At 57.3% G+C, this 19,741-nt stretch overlaps 1 protein-coding gene across 1 annotated transcript in view; it reads right to left on the bottom strand.

The window, feature by feature from the left end:
• The window catches only part of LOC142486231 (uncharacterized), a 75,758-nt gene that overhangs the window by 7,116 nt on the left and 48,901 nt on the right, over nt 1-19,741 (bottom strand). Inside the window, exons 2-3 of the mRNA XM_075584869.1 lie at nt 17,738-18,743; nt 14,915-15,084 (exon numbers count right to left, since the gene is read on the bottom strand). Coding sequence (XP_075440984.1) covers nt 14,915-15,084; nt 17,738-18,551 — 984 coding nt within the window. The 5' untranslated portion in view covers nt 18,552-18,743. The remainder of the gene's footprint in view (nt 1-14,914; nt 15,085-17,737; nt 18,744-19,741) is intronic.

Here is a 19,741-nt window from a genome sequence, read left to right as displayed (position 1 = left end):
TGTGCTGCCAGAGAGATCCCAGGGAACCAGCCCCTCTACTCCAGGAGGTGTGTGCTGCCAGAGAGATCCCAGGGAACCAGCCCCTCTATTCCAGGAGGTGTGTGCTGCCAGAGAGATCCCAGGGAACCAGCCCCTCTATTCCAGGAGGTGTGTGCTGCCAGAGAGATCCCAGGGAACCAGCCCCTCTACTCCAGGAGGTGTGTGCTGCCAGAGAGATCCCAGGGAACCAGCCCCTCTACTCCAGGAGGTGTGTGCTGCCAGAGAGATCCCAGGGAACCAGCCCCTCTATTCCAGGAGGTGTGTGCTGCCAGAGAGATCCCAGGGAAGCAGCCCCTCTACTCCAGGAGGTGTGTGCTGCCAGAGAGATCCCAGGGAACCAGCCCCTCTACTCCAGGAGGTGTGTGCTGCCAGAGAGATCCCAGGGAACCAGCCCCTCTACTCCAGGAGGTGTGTGCTGCCAGAGAGATCCCAGGGAACCAGCCCCTCTATTCCAGGAGGTGTATGCTGCCAGAGAGATCCCAGGGAACCAGCCCCTCTATTCCAGGAGGTGTGTGCTGCCAGAGAGATCCCAGGGAACCAGCCCCTCTACTCCAGGAGGTGTATGCTGCCAGAGAGATCCCAGGGAACCAGCCCCTCTACTCCAGGAGGTGTGTGCTGCCAGAGAGATCCCAGGGAACCAGCCCCTCTATTCCAGGAGGTGTGTGCTGCCAGAGAGATCCCAGGGAACCAGCCCCTCTATTCCAGGAGGTGTGTGCTGCCAGAGAGATCCCAGGGAACCAGCCCCTCTACTCCAGGAGGTGTGTGCTGCCAGAGAGATCCCAGGGAACCAGCCCCTCTATTCCAGGAGGTGTGTGCTGCCAGAGATCCCAGGGAACCAGTCCCTCTATTCCAGGAGGTGTGTGCTGCCAGAGAGATCCCAGGGAACCAGCCCCTCTATTCCAGGAGGTGTGTGCTGCCAGAGAGATCCCAGGGAACCAGCCCCTCTATTCCAGGAGGTGTGTGCTGCCAGAGAGATCCCAGGGAACCAGCCCCTCTATTCCAGGAGGTGTGTGCTGCCAGAGAGATCCCAGGGAACCAGTCCCTCTATTCCAGGAGGTGTGTGCTGCCAGAGAGATCCCAGGGAACCAGCCCCTCTACTCCAGGAGGTGTGTGCTGCCAGAGAGATCCCAGGGAACCAGCCCCTCTATTCCAGGAGGTGTGTGCTGCCAGAGAGATCCCAGGGAACCAGCCCCTCTACTCCAGGAGGTGTGTGCTGCCAGAGAGATCCCAGGGAACCAGCCCCTCTACTCCAGGAGGTGTGTGCTGCCAGAGAGATCCCAGGGAACCAGCCCCTCTACTCCAGGAGGTGTGTGCTGCCAGAGAGATCCCAGGGAACCAGCCCCTCTATTCCAGGAGGTGTGTGCTGCCAGAGAGATCCCAGGGAACCAGCCCCTCTATTCCAGGAGGTGTGTGCTGCCAGAGAGATCCCAGGGAACCAGCCCCTCTATTCCAGGAGGTGTGTGCTGCCAGAGAGATCCCAGGGAACCAGCCCCTCTACTCCAGGAGGTGTGTGCTGCCAGAGAGATCCCAGGGAACCAGCCCCTCTACTCCAGGAGGTGTGTGCTGCCAGAGAGATCCCAGGGAACCAGCCCCTCTACTCCAGGAGGTGTGTGCTGCCAGAGATCCCAGGGAACCAGCCCCTCTACTCCAGGAGGTGTGTGCTGCCAGAGAGATCCCAGGGAACCAGCCCCTCTACTCCAGGAGGTGTGTGCTGCCAGAGAGATCCCAGGGAACCAGCCCCTCTATTCCAGGAGGTGTGTGCTGCCAGAGAGATCCCACGGAACCAGCCCCTCTATTCCAGGAGGTGTGTGCTGCCAGAGAGATCCCAGGGAACCAGCCCCTCTACTCCAGGAGGTGTGTGCTGCCAGAGAGATCCCAGGGAACCAGCCCCTCTACTCCAGGAGGTGTGTGCTGCCAGAGAGATCCCAGGGAACCAGCCCCTCTACTCCAGGAGGTGTGTGCTGCCAGAGAGATCCCAGGGAACCAGCCCCTCTATTCCAGGAGGTGTGTGCTGCCAGAGAGATCCCAGGGAACCAGCCCCTCTATTCCAGGAGGTGTGTGCTGCCAGAGAGATCCCAGGGAACCAGCCCCTCTACTCCAGGAGGTGTGTGCTGCCAGAGAGATCCCAGGGAACCAGCCCCTCTACTCCAGGAGGTGTGTGCTGCCAGAGAGATCCCAGGGAACCAGCCCCTCTATTCCAGGAGGTGTGTGCTGCCAGAGAGATCCCACGGAACCAGCCCCTCTATTCCAGGAGGTGTGTGCTGCCAGAGAGATCCCAGGGAACCAGCCCCTCTACTCCAGGAGGTGTGTGCTGCCAGAGAGATCCCAGGGAACCAGCCCCTCTACTCCAGGAGGTGTGTGCTGCCAGAGAGATCCCAGGGAACCAGCCCCTCTACTCCAGGAGGTGTGTGTGCTGCCAGAGAGATCCCAGGGAACCAGCCCCTCTACTCCAGGAGGTGTGTGCTGCCAGAGAGATCCCAGGGAACCAGCCCCTCTACTCCAGGAGGTGTGTGCTGCCAGAGAGATCCCAGGGAAGCAGCCCCTCTATTCCAGGACACAGCAGTCTCTGGATTCCGCTAGAGAGTGCCACCCCACCCACGGACACCAACCCAGACTGAGGGAACGAGCCCCTGATAACAGGTACCTCTTTGGACTTTGGGTCAGAGTCTGGTAAGAGGCCGACCCTCCCAGCCCCAAGAGAGGGACGGGGGATGCGAGTCAGCCCTTACAGGGGGATAGGTGGGTAAGGGGCGTATCCTCCCAGCCCTGCAGATAGGGGCTGGGAGAGTGAGTTATCCCTTACACAGGGATAGGTGGGTAAGGGGCGTATCCTCCCAGCTCTGCAGATAGGGACCGGGGAGAGTGAGTTATCCCTTACACAGGGATAGGTGGGTAAGAGGCGTATCCTCCCAGCTCTGCAGATAGGGACCGGGGAGAGTGAGTTATCCCTTACACAGGGATAGGTGGGTAAGAGGCGTATCCTCCCAGCCCTGCAGATAGGGACTGTGAGAGTGAGTTACCCCTTACACAGGGATAGGTGGGTAAGGGGGGTATCCTCCCAGCCCTGCAGATAGGGACCTGGGACGTGAGTTACCCCTTACACAGGGATAGGTGGGTAAGGGGGGTATCCTCCCAGCCCTGCAGATAGGGACCTGGGACGTGAGTTACCCCTTACACAGGGATAGGTGGGTAAGGGGCGTATCCTCCCAGCCCTGCAGATTGGGACTGGGAGAGTGAGTTATCCTTTACACAGGGATAGGTGGGTAAGGGGCGTATCCCCCCAGCCCTGCAGATAGGGACCTGGGACGTGAGTTACCCCTTACACAGGGATAGGTGGGTAAGGGGCGTATCCTCCCAGCCCTGCAGATAGGGACTGGGAGAGTGAGTTACCCCTTACACATGGATAGGTGGGTAAGGGGGGTATCCTCCCAGCCCTGCAGATAGGGACCTGGGACGTGAGTTACCCCTTACACAGGGATAGGTGGGTAAGGGGCGTATCCTCCCAGCCCTGCAGATTGGGACTGGGAGAGTGAGTTATCCCTTACACAGGGATAGGTGGGTAAGGGGCGTATCCCCCCAGCCCTGCAGATAGGGACCTGGGACGTGAGTTACCCCTTACACAGGGATAGGTGGGTAAGGGGCGTATCCTCCCAGCCCTGCAGATTGGGACTGGGAGAGTGAGTTATCCCTTACACAGGGATAGGTGGGTAAGGGGCGTATCCTCCCAGCCCTGCAGATAGGGACCGGGGAGGTGAGTTACCCCTTACACAGGGATAGGTGGGTAAGAGGCGTATCCTCCCAGCCCTGCAGATAGGGACTGGGAGAGTGAGTTACCCTTACACAGGGATAGGTGGGTAAGGGGCGTATCCTCCCAGCCCTGCAGATAGGGACTGGGAGAGTGAGTTATCCCTTACATAGGGATATGTGGGTAAGGGGTGTATCCTCCCAGCCCTGCAGATAGGGACTGGGAGAGTGAGTTACCCCTTACACAGGGATAGGTGGGTAAGAGGCATATCCTCCCAGCCCTGCAGATAGGGACTGGGAGAGTGAGTTATCCCTTACACAGGGATAGGTGGGTAAGAGGCGTATCCTCCCAGCCCTGCAGATAGGGACTGGGGGAAGCGAGTTATCCCTCAACAAGGGATAGGTGGGTAAGGGGCGTATCCTCCCAGCCCTGCAGATAGGGACGGGGATAGTGAGTTACCCCTTACACAGGGATAGGTGGGTAAGGGGCGTATCCCCCCAGCACTGCAGATAGGGACAGGGGGAGTGAGTTACCCCTTACACAGGGATAGGTGGGTAAGGGGCGTATCCCCCCAGCCCTGCAGATAGGGACTGGGAAGGTGAGTTATCCCTTACACAGGGGTAGGTGGGTAAGAGGCGTATCCCCCCAGCCCTGCAGATAGGGACTAGGAGAGTGAGTTATCCCTTAACAAGGGATAGGTGGGTAAGGGGCGTATCCTCCCAGCCCTGCAGATAGGGACAGGGGGAGTGAGTTATCCCTTACACAGGGATAGGTGGGTAAGATGCGTATCCTCCCAGCCCTGCAGATAGGGACTGGGGGAGTGAGTTACCCCTTACACAGGGATAGGTGGGTAAGGGGCGTATCCCCCCAGCCCTGCAGATAGGGACTGGGAGAGTGAGTTATCCCTTACACAGGGAAAGGTGGGTAAGGGGCGTATCCTCCCTGCCCTGCAGATAGGGACTGGGAGAGTGAGTTACCCCTTACACAGGGAAAGGTGGGTAAGGGGCGTATCCTCCCTGCCCTGCAGATAGGGACTGGGAGAGCGAGTTACCCCTTACACAGGGATAGGTGGGTAAGAGGCGTATCCTCCCAGCCCCGCAGATAGGGACGGGGGGAGTGAGTTATCCCTTACACATGGATAGGTGGGTAAGGGGTACATTCCCCCAGCCCTGGAGATAGGGACTGGGAGAGTGAGTTACCCCTTACACAGGGATAGGTGGGTAAGAGGCGTATCCTCCCAGCCCTGCAGATAGGGACTGGGAGAGTGAGTTATCGCTTACACAGGGATGGGTGGGTAAGGGGCGTATCCTCCCAGCCCTGCAGATAGGGACTGGGGGAGTGAGTTATCCCTTACACAGGGATAAGTGGGTAAGGGGCGTATCCTCCCAGCCCTGCAGATAGGGACTGGGAGAGTGAGTTATCCCTTACACAGGGATAGGTGGGTAAGAGGCGTATCCTCCCAGCCCTGCAGATAGGGACCTGGGACGTGAGTTATCCCTTACACAGGGATAGGTGGGTAAGGGGTGTATCCCCCCAGCCTTGCAGATAGGGACGGGGAGAGTGAGTTATCCCTTACACAGGGATAGGTGGGTAAGGGGCGTATCCCCCCAGCCCTGCAGATAGGGACTGGGGGAGTGAGTTACCCCTTACACAGGGATAGGTGGGTAAGGGGTGTATCCCCCCAGCCCTGCAGATAGGGACCGGGGACGTGAGTTATCCCTTACACAGGGATAGGTGGGTAAGAGGCGTATCCTCCCAGCCCTGCAGATAGGGACCGGGGACGTGAGTTACCCCTTACACAGGGATAGGTGGGTAAGGGGCGTATCCTCCCAGCCCTGCAGATAGGGACGGGGGAGTGAGTTACCCCTTACACAGGGATAGGTGGGTAAGGGGCGTATCCCCCCAGCCCTGCAGATAGGGACCGGGAGAGTGAGTTATCCCTTACACAGGGATAGGTGGGTAAGGGGCGTATCCTCCCAGCCCTGCAGATAGGGACCTGGGACGTGAGTTATCCCTTACACAGGGATAGGTGGGTAAGGGGTGTATCCCCCCAGCCCTGCAGATAGGGACTGGGAGAGTGAGTTATCCCTTACACAGGGATAGGTGGGTAAGGGACGTATCCTCCCAGCCCTGCAGATAGGGACGGGGGGAGTGAGTTATCCCTTACACAGGGATAGGTGGGAAAGGGGCGTATCCCCCCAGCCCTGCAGATAGGAACGAGGGATGTGAGTTACCCCTTACACAGGGATAGCTGGGTAAGGGGCGTATCCTCCCAGCCCTGCAGATAGGGAGGGGGAAGTGAGTTACCCCTTACACAGGGATAGGTGGGTAAGGGGCGTATCCTCCCAGCCCTGCAGATAGGGACTGGGAGAGTGAGTTACCCCTTACACAGGGATAGGTGGGTAAGGGGCGTATCCTCCCAGCCCTGCAGATAGGGACTGGGAGAGTGAGTTATCCCTTACACAGGGATAGGTGGGTAAGGGGCGTATCCCCCCAGCCCTGCAGATAGGGACTGGGGAGTGAGTTATCCCTTACACAGGGATAGGTGGGTAAGGGGCGTATCCCCCCAGCCCTGCAGATAGGGACTGGGGAGTGAGTTATCCCTTACACAGGGATAGGTGGGTAAGGGGCGTATCCCCCCAGCCCTGCAGATAGGGACTGGGAGTGTGAGTTATCCCTTACACAGGGATAGGTGGGTAAGAGGCGTATCCCCCCAGCCCTGCAGATAGGGACTGGGAGAGTGAGTTACCCCTTACGCAGGGATAGGTGGGTAAGGGGCGTATCCTCCCAGCCCTGCAGATAGGGACTGGGAGAGTGAGTTATCCCTTACACAGGGATAGGTGGGTAAGGGGCGTATCCTCCCAGCCCTGCAGATAGGGACGAGGGATGTGAGTTACCCCTTACACAGGGATAGGTGGGTAAGGGGCGTATCCTCCCAGCTCTGCAGATAGGGACAGGGAGAGTGAGTTATCCCTTACACAGGGGTAGGTGGGTAAGGGGCGTATCCTCCCAGCCCTGCAGAAAGGGACTGTGAGAGTGAGTTACCCCTTACACAGGGATAGGTGGGTAAGGGGCGTATCCTCCCAGCCCTGCAGATAGGGACGGGGGAGTGAGTTACCCCTTACACAGGGATAGGTGGGTAAGGGGCGTATCCCCCCAGCCCTGCAGATAGGGACAGGGAGAGTGAGTTATCCCTTACACAGGGATAGGTGGGTAAGAGGCGTATCCTCCCAGCCCTGCAGATAGGGACTGGGGGAAGTGAGTTATCCCTTACACAGGGATAGGTGGGTAAGGGGCGTATCCCCCCAGCCCTGCAGATAGGGACTGGGGGAAGTGAGTTATCCCTTACACAGGGATAGGTGGGTAAGGGGCGTATCCCCCCAGCCCTGCAGATAGGGACTGGGGGAAGTGAGTTATCCCTTACACAGGGATAGGTGGGTAAGGGGCGTATCCCCCCAGCCCTGCAGATAGGGACGGGGGAGTGAGTTACCCCTTACACAGGGATAGGTGGTAAGGGGCGTATCCTCCCAGCCCTGCAGATAGGGACCGGGGACGTGAGTTACCCCTTACACAGGGATAGGTGGGTAAGGGGCGTATCCCCCCAGCCCTGCAGATAGGGACTGGGAGAGTGAGTTATCCCTTACACAGGGATAGGTGGGTAAGGGGCGTATCCCCCCAGCCCTGCAGATAGGGTCTGGGGGAGTGAGTAATCCCTTACACAGGGATAGGTGGGTAAGGGGCGTATCCCCCCAGCCCTGCAGATAGGGACTGGGAGAGTGAGTTACCCCTTACACAGGGATAGGTGGTAAGGGGCGTATCCTCCCAGCCCTGCAGATAGGGACCGGGGACGTGAGTTACCCCTTACACAGGGATAGGTGGGTAAGAGGCGTATCCTCCCAGCTCCGCAGATAGGGACTGGGGGAGTGAGTTACCCCTTACACAGGGATAGGTGGGTAAGGGGCGTATCCTCCCAGCCCTGCAGATAGGGACTAGGGGAGTGAGTTATCCCTTACACAGGGATAGGTGGGTAAGGGGCGTATCCTCCCAGCTCCGCAGATAGGGACTGGGGGAGTGAGTTATCCCTTACACAGGGATAGGTGGGTAAGGGGCGTATCCTCCCAGCCCTGCAGATAGGGACCGGGGACGTGAGTTATCCCTTACACAGGGATAGGTGGGTAAGGGGCGTATCCCCCCAGCCCTGCAGATAGGGACGGGGAGAGTGAGTTACCCCTTACACAGGGATAGGTGGGTAAGGGGGGTATCCTCCCAGCCCTGCAGATAGGGACTGGGAGAGTGAGTTATCCCTTACACAGGGATAGGTGGGTAAGGGGCGTATCCCCCCAGCCCTGCAGATAGGGACTGGGGGAGTGAGTTACCCCTTACACAGGGATAGGTGGGTAAGGGGTGTATCCCCCCAGCCCTGCAGATAGGGACCGGGGACGTGAGTTATCCCTTACAAGGGGACAGGCCGTTCTGCTAATTTGTATCCTGCCTTAAAGATGTGTTGTTTGAAGATACGGGCTAAATAAAAGCCAATGTTTGTTTCCCCCAAATCTGTGTCCCCCTGGTTATACCTCTGCACTCGTCTCCTACAGTGACCAGTAACCATTTCCTTCCCGCACAGTGTGCCCCGTGCTGGTTACGAGAGGACCCTGGACGGGGCGGTGCTTAGGGAGCTTTCCCCCCGAGCCAAGAATGTAACTGACAGCTGGAGGTGCACAGGGTGCTTACAGGAGGCCCGCTCAGGTGTTACTATACTACAGCTGGAGGTGCACAGGGTGCTTACAGGAGGCCCGCTCAGGTGTTACTGTACTACAGCTGGAGGTGCACAGGGTGCTTACAGGAGGCCCGCTCAGGTGTTACTGTACTACAGCTGGAGGTGCACAGGGCGCTTACAGGAGGCCCGCTCAGGTGTTACTGTACTACAGCTGGAGGTGCACAGGGCGCTTACAGGAGGCCCGCTCAGGTGTTACTGTACTACAGCTGGAGGTGCACAGGGCGCTTACAGGAGGCCCGCTCAGGTGTTACTGTACTACAGCTGGAGGTGCACAGGTCGCTTACAGGAGGCCCGCTCAGGTGTTACTGTACTACAGCTGGAGGTGCACAGGGCGCTTACAGGAGGCCCGCTCAGGTGTTACTGTACTACAGCTGGAGGTGCACAGGGTGCTTACAGGAGGCCCGCTCAGGTGTTACTGTACTACAGCTGGAGGTGCACAGGGTGCTTACAGGAGGCCCGCTCAGGTGTTACTGTACTACAGCTGGAGGTGCACAGGGTGCTTACAGGAGGCCCGCTCAGGTGTTACTGTACTACAGCTGGAGGTGCACAGGGCGCTTACAGGAGGCCCGCTCAGGTGTTACTGTACTACAGCTGGAGGTGCACAGGGCGCTTACAGGAGGCCCGCTCAGGTGTTACTGTACTACAGCTGGAGGTGCACAGGTCGCTTACAGGAGGCCCGCTCAGGTGTTACTGTACTACAGCTGGAGGTGCACAGGGCGCTTACAGGAGGCCCGCTCAGGTGTTACTGTACTACAGCTGGAGGTGCACAGGGTGCTTACAGGAGGCCCGCTCAGGTGTTACTGTACTACAGCTGGAGGTGCACAGGGTGCTTACAGGAGGCCCGCTCAGGTGTTACTGTACTACAGCTGGAGGTGCACAGGGTGCTTACAGGAGGCCCGCTCAGGTGTTACTGTACTACAGCTGGAGGTGCACAGGGCGCTTACAGGAGGCCCGCTCAGGTGTTACTGTACTACAGCTGGAGGTGCACAGGGTGCTTACAGGAGGCCCGCTCAGGTGTTACTATACTACAGCTGGAGGTGCACAGGGTGCTTACAGGAGGCCCGCTCAGGTGTTACTGTACTACAGCTGGAGGTGCACAGGGTGCTTACAGGAGGCCCGCTCAGGTGTTACTGTACTACAGCTGGAGGTGCACAGGGTGCTTACAGGAGGCCCGCTCAGGTGTTACTGTACTACAGCTGGAGGTGCACAGGGTGCTTACAGGAGGCCCGCTCAGGTGTTACTGTACTACAGCTGGAGGTGCACAGGGTGCTTACAGGAGGCCCGCTCAGGTGTTACTGTACTACAGCTGGAGGTGCACAGGGTGCTTACAGGAGGCCCGCTCAGGTGTTACTGTACTACAGCTGGAGGTGCACAGGGTGCTTACAGGAGGCCCGCTCAGGTGTTACTGTACTACAGCTGGAGGTGCACAGGGTGCTTACAGGAGGCCCGCTCAGGTGTTACTATACTACAGCTGGAGGTGCACAGGGTGCTTACAGGAGGCCCGCTCAGGTGTTACTGTACTACAGCTGGAGGTGCACAGGGTGCTTACAGGAGGCCCGCTCAGGTGTTACTGTACTACAGCTGGAGGTGCACAGGGTGCTTACAGGAGGCCCGCTCAGGTGTTACTGTACTACAGCTGGAGGTGCACAGGGTGCTTACAGGAGGCCCGCTCAGGTGTTACTGTACTACAGCTGGAGGTGCATAGGGTGCTTACAGGAGGCCCGCTCAGGTGTTACTGTACTACAGCTGGAGGTGCACAGGGTGCTTACAGGAGGCCCGCTCAGGTGTTACTGTACTACAGCTGGAGGTGCACAGGGTGCTTACAGGAGGCCCGCTCAGGTGTTACTATACTACAGCTGGAGGTGCACAGGGTGCTTACAGGAGGCCCGCTCAGGTGTTACTATACTACAGCTGGAGGTGCACAGGTCGCTTACAGGAGGCCCGCTCAGGTGTTACTATACTACAGCTGGAGGTGCACAGGGTGCTTACAGGAGGCCCGCTCAGGTGTTACTGTACTACAGCTGAAGGTGCACAGGGCGCTTACAGGAGGCCCGCTCAGGTGTTACTGTACTACAGCTGGAGGTGCACAGGGCGCTTACAGGAGGCCCGCTCAGGTGTTACTATACTACAGCTGGAGGTGCACAGGGCGCTTACAGGAGGCCCGCTCAGGTGTTACTGTACTACAGCTGGAGGTGCACAGGGTGCTTACAGGAGGCCCGCTCAGGTGTTACTATACTACAGCTGGAGGTGCACAGGGTGCTTACAGGAGGCCCGCTCAGGTGTTACTATACTACAGCAGGAGGTGCACAGGGCGCTTACAGGAGGCCCGCTCAGGTGTTACTATACTACAGCTGGAGGTGCACAGGGTGCTTACAGGAGGCCCGCTCAGGTGTTACTATACTACAGCTGGAGGTGCACAGGGTGCTTACAGGAGGCCCGCTCAGGTGTTACTATACTACAGCTGGAGGTGCACAGGGTGCTTACAGGAGGCAGCTCAGGTGTTACTGTACTACAGCTGGAGGTGCACAGGGTGCTTACAGGAGGCCCGCTCAGGTGTTACTATACTACAGCTGGAGGTGCACAGGTCGCTTACAGGAGGCCCGCTCAGGTGTTACTATACTACAGCTGGAGGTGCACAGGGTGCTTACAGGAGGCCCGCTCAGGTGTTACTGTACTACAGCTGAAGGTGCACAGGGCGCTTACAGGAGGCCCGCTCAGGTGTTACTGTACTACAGCTGGAGGTGCACAGGGTGCTTACAGGAGGCCCGCTCAGGTGTTACTATACTACAGCTGGAGGTGCACAGGGTGCTTACAGGAGGCCCGCTCAGGTGTTACTATACTACAGCTGGAGGTGCACAGGGTGCTTACAGGAGGCCCGCTCAGGTGTTACTGTACTACAGCTGGAGGTGCACAGGGTGCTTACAGGAGGCCCGCTCAGGTGTTACTATACTACAGCTGGAGGTGCACAGGGTGCTTACAGGAGGCCCGCTCAGGTGTTACTGTACTACAGCTGGAGGTGCACAGGGTGCTTACAGGAGGCCCGCTCAGGTGTTACTGTACTACAGCTGGAGGTGCACAGGGTGCTTACAGGAGGCCCGCTCAGGTGTTACTGTACTACAGCTGGAGGTGCACAGGGTGCTTACAGGAGGCCCGCTCAGGTGTTACTATACTACAGCTGGAGGTGCACAGGGTGCTTACAGGAGGCAGCTCAGGTGTTACTGTACTACAGCTGGAGGTGCACAGGGTGCTTACAGGAGGCAGCTCAGGTGTTACTGTACTACAGCTGGAGGTGCACAGGGTGCTTACAGGAGGCAGCTCAGGTGTTACTTTACTACAGCTGGAGGTGCACAGGGTGCTTACAGGAGGCAGCTCAGGTGTTACTGTACTACAGCTGGAGGTGCACAGGGTGCTTACAGGAGGCCCGCTCAGGTGTTACTGTACTACAGCTGGAGGTGCACAGGGTGCTTACAGGAGGCCCGCTCAGGTGTTACTGTACTACAGCTGGAGGTGCACAGGGTGCTTACAGGAGGCCCGCTCAGGTGTTACTATACTACAGCTGGAGGTGCACAGGGTGCTTACAGGAGGCCCGCTCAGGTGTTACTGTACTACAGCTGGAGGTGCACAGGGTGCTTACAGGAGGCCCGCTCAGGTGTTACTGTACTACAGCTGGAGGTGCACAGGGTGCTTACAGGAGGCCCGCTCAGGTGTTACTGTACTACAGCTGGAGGTGCACAGGGTGCTTACAGGAGGCCCGCTCAGGTGTTACTATACTACAGCTGGAGGTGCACAGGGCGCTTACAGGAGGCCCGCTCAGGTGTTACTGTACTACAGCTGGAGGTGCACAGGGCGCTTACAGGAGGCCCGCTCAGGTGTTACTGTACTACAGCTGGAGGTGCACAGGGCGCTTACAGGAGGCCCGCTCAGGTGTTACTATACTACAGCTGGAGGTGCACAGGGCGCTTACAGGAGGCCCGCTCAGGTGTTACTGTACTACAGCTGGAGGTGCACAGGGCGCTTACAGGAGGCCCGCTCAGGTGTTACTGTACAACAGCTGGAGGTGCACAGGGCGCTTACAGGAGGCCCGCTCAGGTGTTACTGTACTACAGCTGGAGGTGCACAGGGCGCTTACAGGAGGCCCGCTCAGGTGTTACTGTACTACAGCTGGAGGTGCACAGGGTGCTTACAGGAGGCCCGCTCAGGTGTTACTGTACTACAGCTGGAGGTGCACAGGGTGCTTACAGGAGGCAGCTCAGGTGTTACTGTACTACAGCTGGAGGTGCACAGGGTGCTTACAGGAGGCCCGCTCAGGTGTTACTGTACTACAGCTGGAGGTGCACAGGGTGCTTACAGGAGGCCCGCTCAGGTGTTACTGTACTACAGCTGGAGGTGCACAGGGTGCTTACAGGAGGCCCGCTCAGGTGTTACTGTACTACAGCTGGAGGTGCACAGGGTGCTTACAGGAGGCCCGCTCAGGTGTTACTGTACTACAGCTGGAGGTGCACAGGGTGCTTACAGGAGGCCCGCTCAGGTGTTACTGTACTACAGCTGGAGGTGCACAGGGCGCTTACAGGAGGCCCGCTCAGGTGTTACTGTACTACAGCTGGAGGTGCACAGGGCGCTTACAGGAGGCCCGCTCAGGTGTTACTGTACTACAGCTGGAGGTGCACAGGGCGCTTACAGGAGGCCCGCTCAGGTGTTACTGTACTACAGCTGGAGGTGCACAGGGTGCTTACAGGAGGCCCGCTCAGGTGTTACTGTACTACAGCTGGAGGTGCACAGGGCGCTTACAGGAGGCCCGCTCAGGTGTTACTATACTACAGCTGGAGGTGCACAGGGTGCTTACAGGAGGCCCGCTCAGGTGTTACTGTACTACAGCTGGAGGTGCACAGGGCGCTTACAGGAGGCCCGCTCAGGTGTTACTATACTACAGCTGGAGGTGCACAGGGCGCTTACAGGAGGCCCGCTCAGGTGTTACTGTACTACAGCTGGAGGTGCACAGGGTGCTTACAGGAGGCCCGCTCAGGTGTTACTATACTACAGCTGGAGGTGCACAGGGTGCTTACAGGAGGCCCGCTCAGGTGTTACTGTACTACAGCTGGAGGTGCACAGGGTGCTTACAGGAGGCCCGCTCAGGTGTTACTATACTACAGCTGGAGGTGCACAGGGTGCTTACAGGAGGCCCGCTCAGGTGTTACTGTACTACAGCTGGAGGTGCACAGGGTGCTTACAGGAGGCCCGCTCAGGTGTTACTGTACTACAGCTGGAGGTGCACAGGGTGCTTACAGGAGGCCGCTCAGGTGTTACTGTACTACAGCTGGAGGTGCACAGGGCGCTTACAGGAGGCCCGCTCAGGTGTTACTATACTACAGCTGGAGGTGCACAGGGTGCTTACAGGAGGCCCGCTCAGGTGTTACTATACTACAGCTGGAGGTGCACAGGGCGTTTACAGGAGGCCCGCTCAGGTGTTACTGTACTACAGCTGGAGGTGCACAGGGTGCTTACAGGAGGCCCGCTCAGGTGTTACTATACTACAGCTGGAGGTGCACAGGGCGCTTACAGGAGGCCCGCTCAGGTGTTACTGTACTACAGCTGGAGGTGCACAGGGCGCTTACAGGAGGCCCGCTCAGGTGTTACTGTACTACAGCTGGAGGTGCACAGGGCGCTTACAGGAGGCCCGCTCAGGTGTTACTGTACTACAGCTGGAGGTGCACAGGGTGCTTACAGGAGGCCCGCTCAGGTGTTACTATACTACAGCTGGAGGTGCACAGGGCGCTTACAGGAGGCCCGCTCAGGTGTTACTATACTACAGCTGGAGGTGCACAGGGCGCTTACAGGAGGCCCGCTCAGGTGTTACTATACTACAGCTGGAGGTGCACAGGGCGCTTACAGGAGGCCCGCTCAGGTGTTACTATACTACAGCTGGAGGTGCACAGGGCGCTTACAGGAGGCCCGCTCAGGTGTTACTGTACTACAGCTGGAGGTGCACAGGGTGCTTACAGGAGGCCCGCTCAGGTGTTACTATACTACAGCTGGAGGTGCACAGGGCGCTTACAGGAGGCCCGCTCAGGTGTTACTATACTACAGCTGGAGGTGCACAGGGCGCTTACAGGAGGCCCGCTCAGGTGTTACTGTACTACAGCTGGAGGTGCACAGGGCGCTTACAGGAGGCCCGCTCAGGTGTTACTGTACTACAGCTGGAGGTGCACAGGGCGCTTACAGGAGGCCCGCTCAGGTGTTACTGTACTAGAGCTGGAGGTGCACAGGGCGCTTACAGGAGGCCCGCTCAGGTGTTACTGTACTACAGCTGGTTTCTGGCCTCTACTTTGGAGGAGGAAGAAGTGCAGGAAACTCACACTCTTGATGCCCGTGTGGACGGGACGGGCTTCGGGGCTGGACAGGAACTGAAGTGGAAATCGTTGCTTCAGGTTTCTCTCTCTCTCTGACCTATGCCCAGTTTTCCTGCTGCCTGTTCCCTCAATGTTCGAGTGTCGCTGGTCCATATCCTCACAGGCGTCAGCACCAACTGCAATAACAGGAAACACGAATCCCATGAAATACGCGGGCTCCGTATCTGTAATAATCAGAGAGACAGCGCCAGGACCAGGAAACCTGGACCCCCGGGACTTTGCATGCGGACTAAGGGGGTGCGCACCTGGGGGTTATTTCTCATTTTTATTAAACACATTCATTTTATGAGTCATTAAAATGTATCTGACAAGCAAGTCACAGCACTTGCATTTCTTAATGACAAACTGTAGAGGGCAGCACTTCCAAATGAAAACACAGGCATATCTCCAACACCGTGAACCCCATGAACCCCAGAGCCGAGACCTTGCCTGTATACTACGGGGACACTGGCGGTTTCTCGGCGCGAGGCCGCCGATTGGGTGGTCTCGGCGCGAGGCCGCTGATTGGGCTTTGCAGGGAAGTATGTGATTAGTCGGCGCTATGCTGGAGGCCTTCTGGAAATTCCATAGTGGGAGAGCATAGGCCGAAGAGAGGTGAGGGGGAAAGGGAGGAGAGAGAAGTGAGGGTGTGAGAGAGGGAGGAGAGAGAAGTGAGGGTGTGAGAGAGGGAGGAGAGAGAAGTGAGGGTGTGAGAGAGGGAGGGGGGAGAGGCAAGGGTGTGAGAGAGGGAGGGGCAAGGGTGTGAGAGAGGTGAGGGTGGAAGGTGAGGAGAGGGAAGTGAGGGTGTGAGAGTGTGGGGGACGGGAGGGTGAGGGAAGTGAGAGTGTGAGAGGGAGAGGTGAGGGTGAGAGGTGTAAAGGGTATGGGGGACAGATGAGGGTGTGAGAGAGGGAGGGAGGAGAGGGTGTGAGAGAGGAGAGGGAGGGAGGAGAGGGTGTGAGGAGAGAGGGAGGGAAGTGAGGGTGTGAGGAGAGAGGGAGGGAAGTGAGGGTGTGTGGAGAGAGGGAGGGAAGTGAGGGTGTGTGGAGAGAGGGAGGGAAGTGAGGGTGTGTGGAGAGAGGGAGGGAAGTGAGGGTGTGTGGAGAGAGGGAGGGAAGTGAGGGTGTGTGGAGAGAGGGAGGGAAGTGAGGGTGTGTGGAGAGAGGGAGGTAAGTGAGGGTGTGTGGAGAGAGGGAGGGAAGTGAGGGTGTGTGGAGAGAGGGAGGGAAGTGAGGGTGTGTGGAGAGAGGGAGGTAAGTGAGGGTGTGTGGAGAGAGGGAGGGAAGTGAGGGTGTGAGAGAGGGAGGGAAGTGAGGGTGTGAGAGAGGGAGGGAAGTGAGGGTGTGAGAGAGGGAGGGAAGTGAGGGTGTGAGAGAGGGAGGGAGGAGAGGGTGTGAGAGAGGGAGGGAAGTGAGGGTGTGAGAGAGGGAGGGAAGTGAGGGTGTGAGAGAGGGAGGGAAGTGAGGGTGTGAGAGAGGGAGGGAAGTGAGGGTGTGAGAGAGGGAGGGAAGTGAGGGTGTGAGAGAGGGAGGGAAGTGAGGGTGTGAGAGAGGGAGGGAAGTGAGGGTGTGAGAGAGGGAGAGGTGAGGGTGAGAGGCGAGGGGGAGAGAGAGGGATGTGAGAGTGTGAGAGGTGTACGGGGTATGGGGGACAGGTGAGGGTGTGAGAGGGATGGGGGAGAGGTGAGGGTGTGAGAGGGATGGGGGAGAGGTGAGGGTGTGAGAGGGATGGGGGAGAGGTGAGGGTGTGAGAGGGATGGGGGAGAGGTGAGGGTGTGAGAGGGTGAGGGTGAGCGACGCTGTGCGCGCATTGTGGCCGGCCCCATGGAGGGACGTCTGTTGTTGGCGCCGCGCACGCGCATTGCTGATGTCTTTCCTCCTTGGCATTGTGTTAACACACCCCTGAATGCTCCAGACCAGCAAACTGCTAAAACTTCGGCTTTTATAGGGGTGGTCACACTTGCTGAGGATCAATTAATCAAGGGCATTGATTAGCAGCAACTGTCTGCTACTTAGCATCTTAATTCCTATGGAAGCAGTAAGGGGGTACTTAGTTTTTCACACATAACTCCTCCATTTTGGCTTTATTTTTGTTAAATAAATCATGACGCGGTGTATTATGTCATGTGTACACACACACACACACACACACACACACACACACACACACACACACACACACACACACACACACCACACACACACACACACACACACAGTGTAATATGTCATGTGTACACACACACACACACACACTGTAATATGTCGTGTGCGCACGCGCACACACACACACACACACACACACACAGTAATATGTCGTGTGCGCACACACACACACACTGTAATATGTCGTGTGCGCACACACACGCACACACACACACACACACACACACACGGTGTAATATGTCATGTGTTGTTCATCTGTTGTATTTACCTAATTTAAGACCTGCTAAGGAACAGATTGTTATTATTCCCTGATATGTAACACCATAGAACTCAAAGAGGGTGTACTTTCTTTTTCACACAAGTGTATGTATATACACACACACACACACACACACACACACACACACACACACACACACACACACACTATAACAATGTGTGCCACAAACATAGATTCAGGCACCAGTAGAGGCGATGTGTGGCCCGCAGAGCTTACAATCGGGTGCTACGCGAGGTTAGTGACCGTTACAGGTAAGCAGCTGTGTATTTGTAGAGACTGGAATCGCAGACAGCACATGACACGAGTGCCTGCGTGCATGGTAACCCTGCCTTGTGGGTGCTTTACCTTTGCTGCTGTAGTCCAGCTTCCTCCTCACAGATAATGCCGACAGGTTGGGCATTGTGCCGTGCTGAAGCAGCACATTTGCGGTGATGGCCTGTTGTGTCTCGCTCAGCAGGCTCCGGCCTGGGAACGGAGGCTGGGAGCGGAGCATGTGCAGGATTGCCAGTGCTGCCTCCGGGACGGGCGCTGTGTGCCGCTGGGGAGGGGAGATGTCAGCCCCGCTGGCCGGCAATGTGCTGGACGGCTGGCTGCTGGAAGTCCCTTTCTGGTCAGCCTGTGTTATGTTTGGGGCAGGCTCTTCTCCCTGACCCTGCGGTTCTGTCCCAGGTGTGGGGGTGACGTCCCCTGGCCCCGTGCTGCCCCCCTGGGATTGGGACTTGCTGCGGGGGTCCTGCGCCTGCGCCCCCGTGCTCAGGAGCCTCCCGATGTCGGCAGACTTCACCTCCCTGTTGAAGATCCCTAGGTGCTGAGTCAGGCGGCTCTGGGTTATGATGACCGGGTTGGAGTTGCACGCTCCCCTCAGTGCAGAGGGGGGAATCGCTCTCGCACAGCTCGGGGGAGGACACTTTGGGGGGAAGGACCCGTGGGACCCCTGCCCCAGGACGCGCTTGGCCTGCGGATTGCTGAACCTGGCGTGGTTACGCTCCTTCTTGCTTTTCTTCCTCTTCATTTTGAGAGCTCTCTCTGTGCCGCTCGGGCCCGCACGGATGTCGCATGAACCACCCCGGACAGTCATGGCTTTCGGTTCTGACCCGGCGGAGCTGGGAGTTGGGCCCTGGGGATTCAGGCAGGGCAGGTAGCTGCTGCCTTGACTCATTATAATGGTTTCCCCATCACCTGTAATACGGACACTGCGTTCCTGTGACTAGGAAGGAGGGCAACGGGTTACCCATCACAACCAAAAGAAGCCGCGTCTCCGGAATGTTCTGGCAGCGATACACAGCAGCCCACGGAAAGCTCCGGACACATTACATTGGAAAGTGCAGTGCTAGGGAAGCTCCGGTCCGTTCTACAAGAGAAAACACAATATGTCAATCATTTCAATCCAGGCCTCCCTACATACCAATAAACCGCGCTCTCTCAATCCCCTACATACCAATAAACCGCGATATCTCAATCCCCTACATACCGATAAACCGCGATATCTCAATCCCATACATACCGATAAACCGCGATATCTCAATCCCCTACATACCGATAAACCGCCATATCTCAGTCCCATACATACCGATAAACCGCGCTCTCTCAATCCCCTACATACTGATAAACCACGCACTCTCAATGCCCTACATACCAATAAACCACGCTCTCTCAATCCCATACATACCAATAAACCGCGCTCTCTCAATCCCATACATACCAATAAACCGCGATCTCAGTCCCATACATACCGATAAACCGCCATATCTCAATCCCCTACATACCGATAAACCGCGATATCTCAGTACCATACATACCGATAAACCGCGATATCTCAGTACCATACATACCGATAAACCGCGATATCTCAGTCCCATACATACCGATAAACCGCGCTCTCTCAATCCCCTACATACCGATAAACCGCCATCTCAATCCCATACATACCGATAAACCGCGATATCTCAGTCCCGTACATACCGATAAACCGCGCTCTCTCAATCCCATACATACCGATAAACCGCGATATCTCACTCCCATACATACCGATAAACCGCGATATCTCAGTCCCATACATACCGATAAACCGCGCTCTCTCAATCCCCTACATACCGATAAACCGCCATCTCAATCCCCTACATACCGATAAACCGCGATATCTCAGTCCCCTACATACCGATAAACCGCGCACTCTCAATCCCATACATACCGATAAACCGCGCTCTCTCAATCCCGTACATACCGATAAACCGCGATATCTCAATCCCATACATACCGATAAACCTTAATATCTCAGTCCCATACATACCGATAAACCGCGCTCTCTCAATCCCATACATACCGATAAACCGCGATATCTCAATCCCA

The sequence above is a fragment of the Ascaphus truei genome, unplaced genomic scaffold, assembly GCF_040206685.1.
Source record: "Ascaphus truei isolate aAscTru1 unplaced genomic scaffold, aAscTru1.hap1 HAP1_SCAFFOLD_794, whole genome shotgun sequence".
Lineage (NCBI taxonomy): Eukaryota > Metazoa > Chordata > Amphibia > Anura > Ascaphidae > Ascaphus > Ascaphus truei.
The sequence above is the reverse complement of the archived record's forward strand: the minus strand, read 5'-3'. Positions and strand labels throughout refer to the sequence as shown.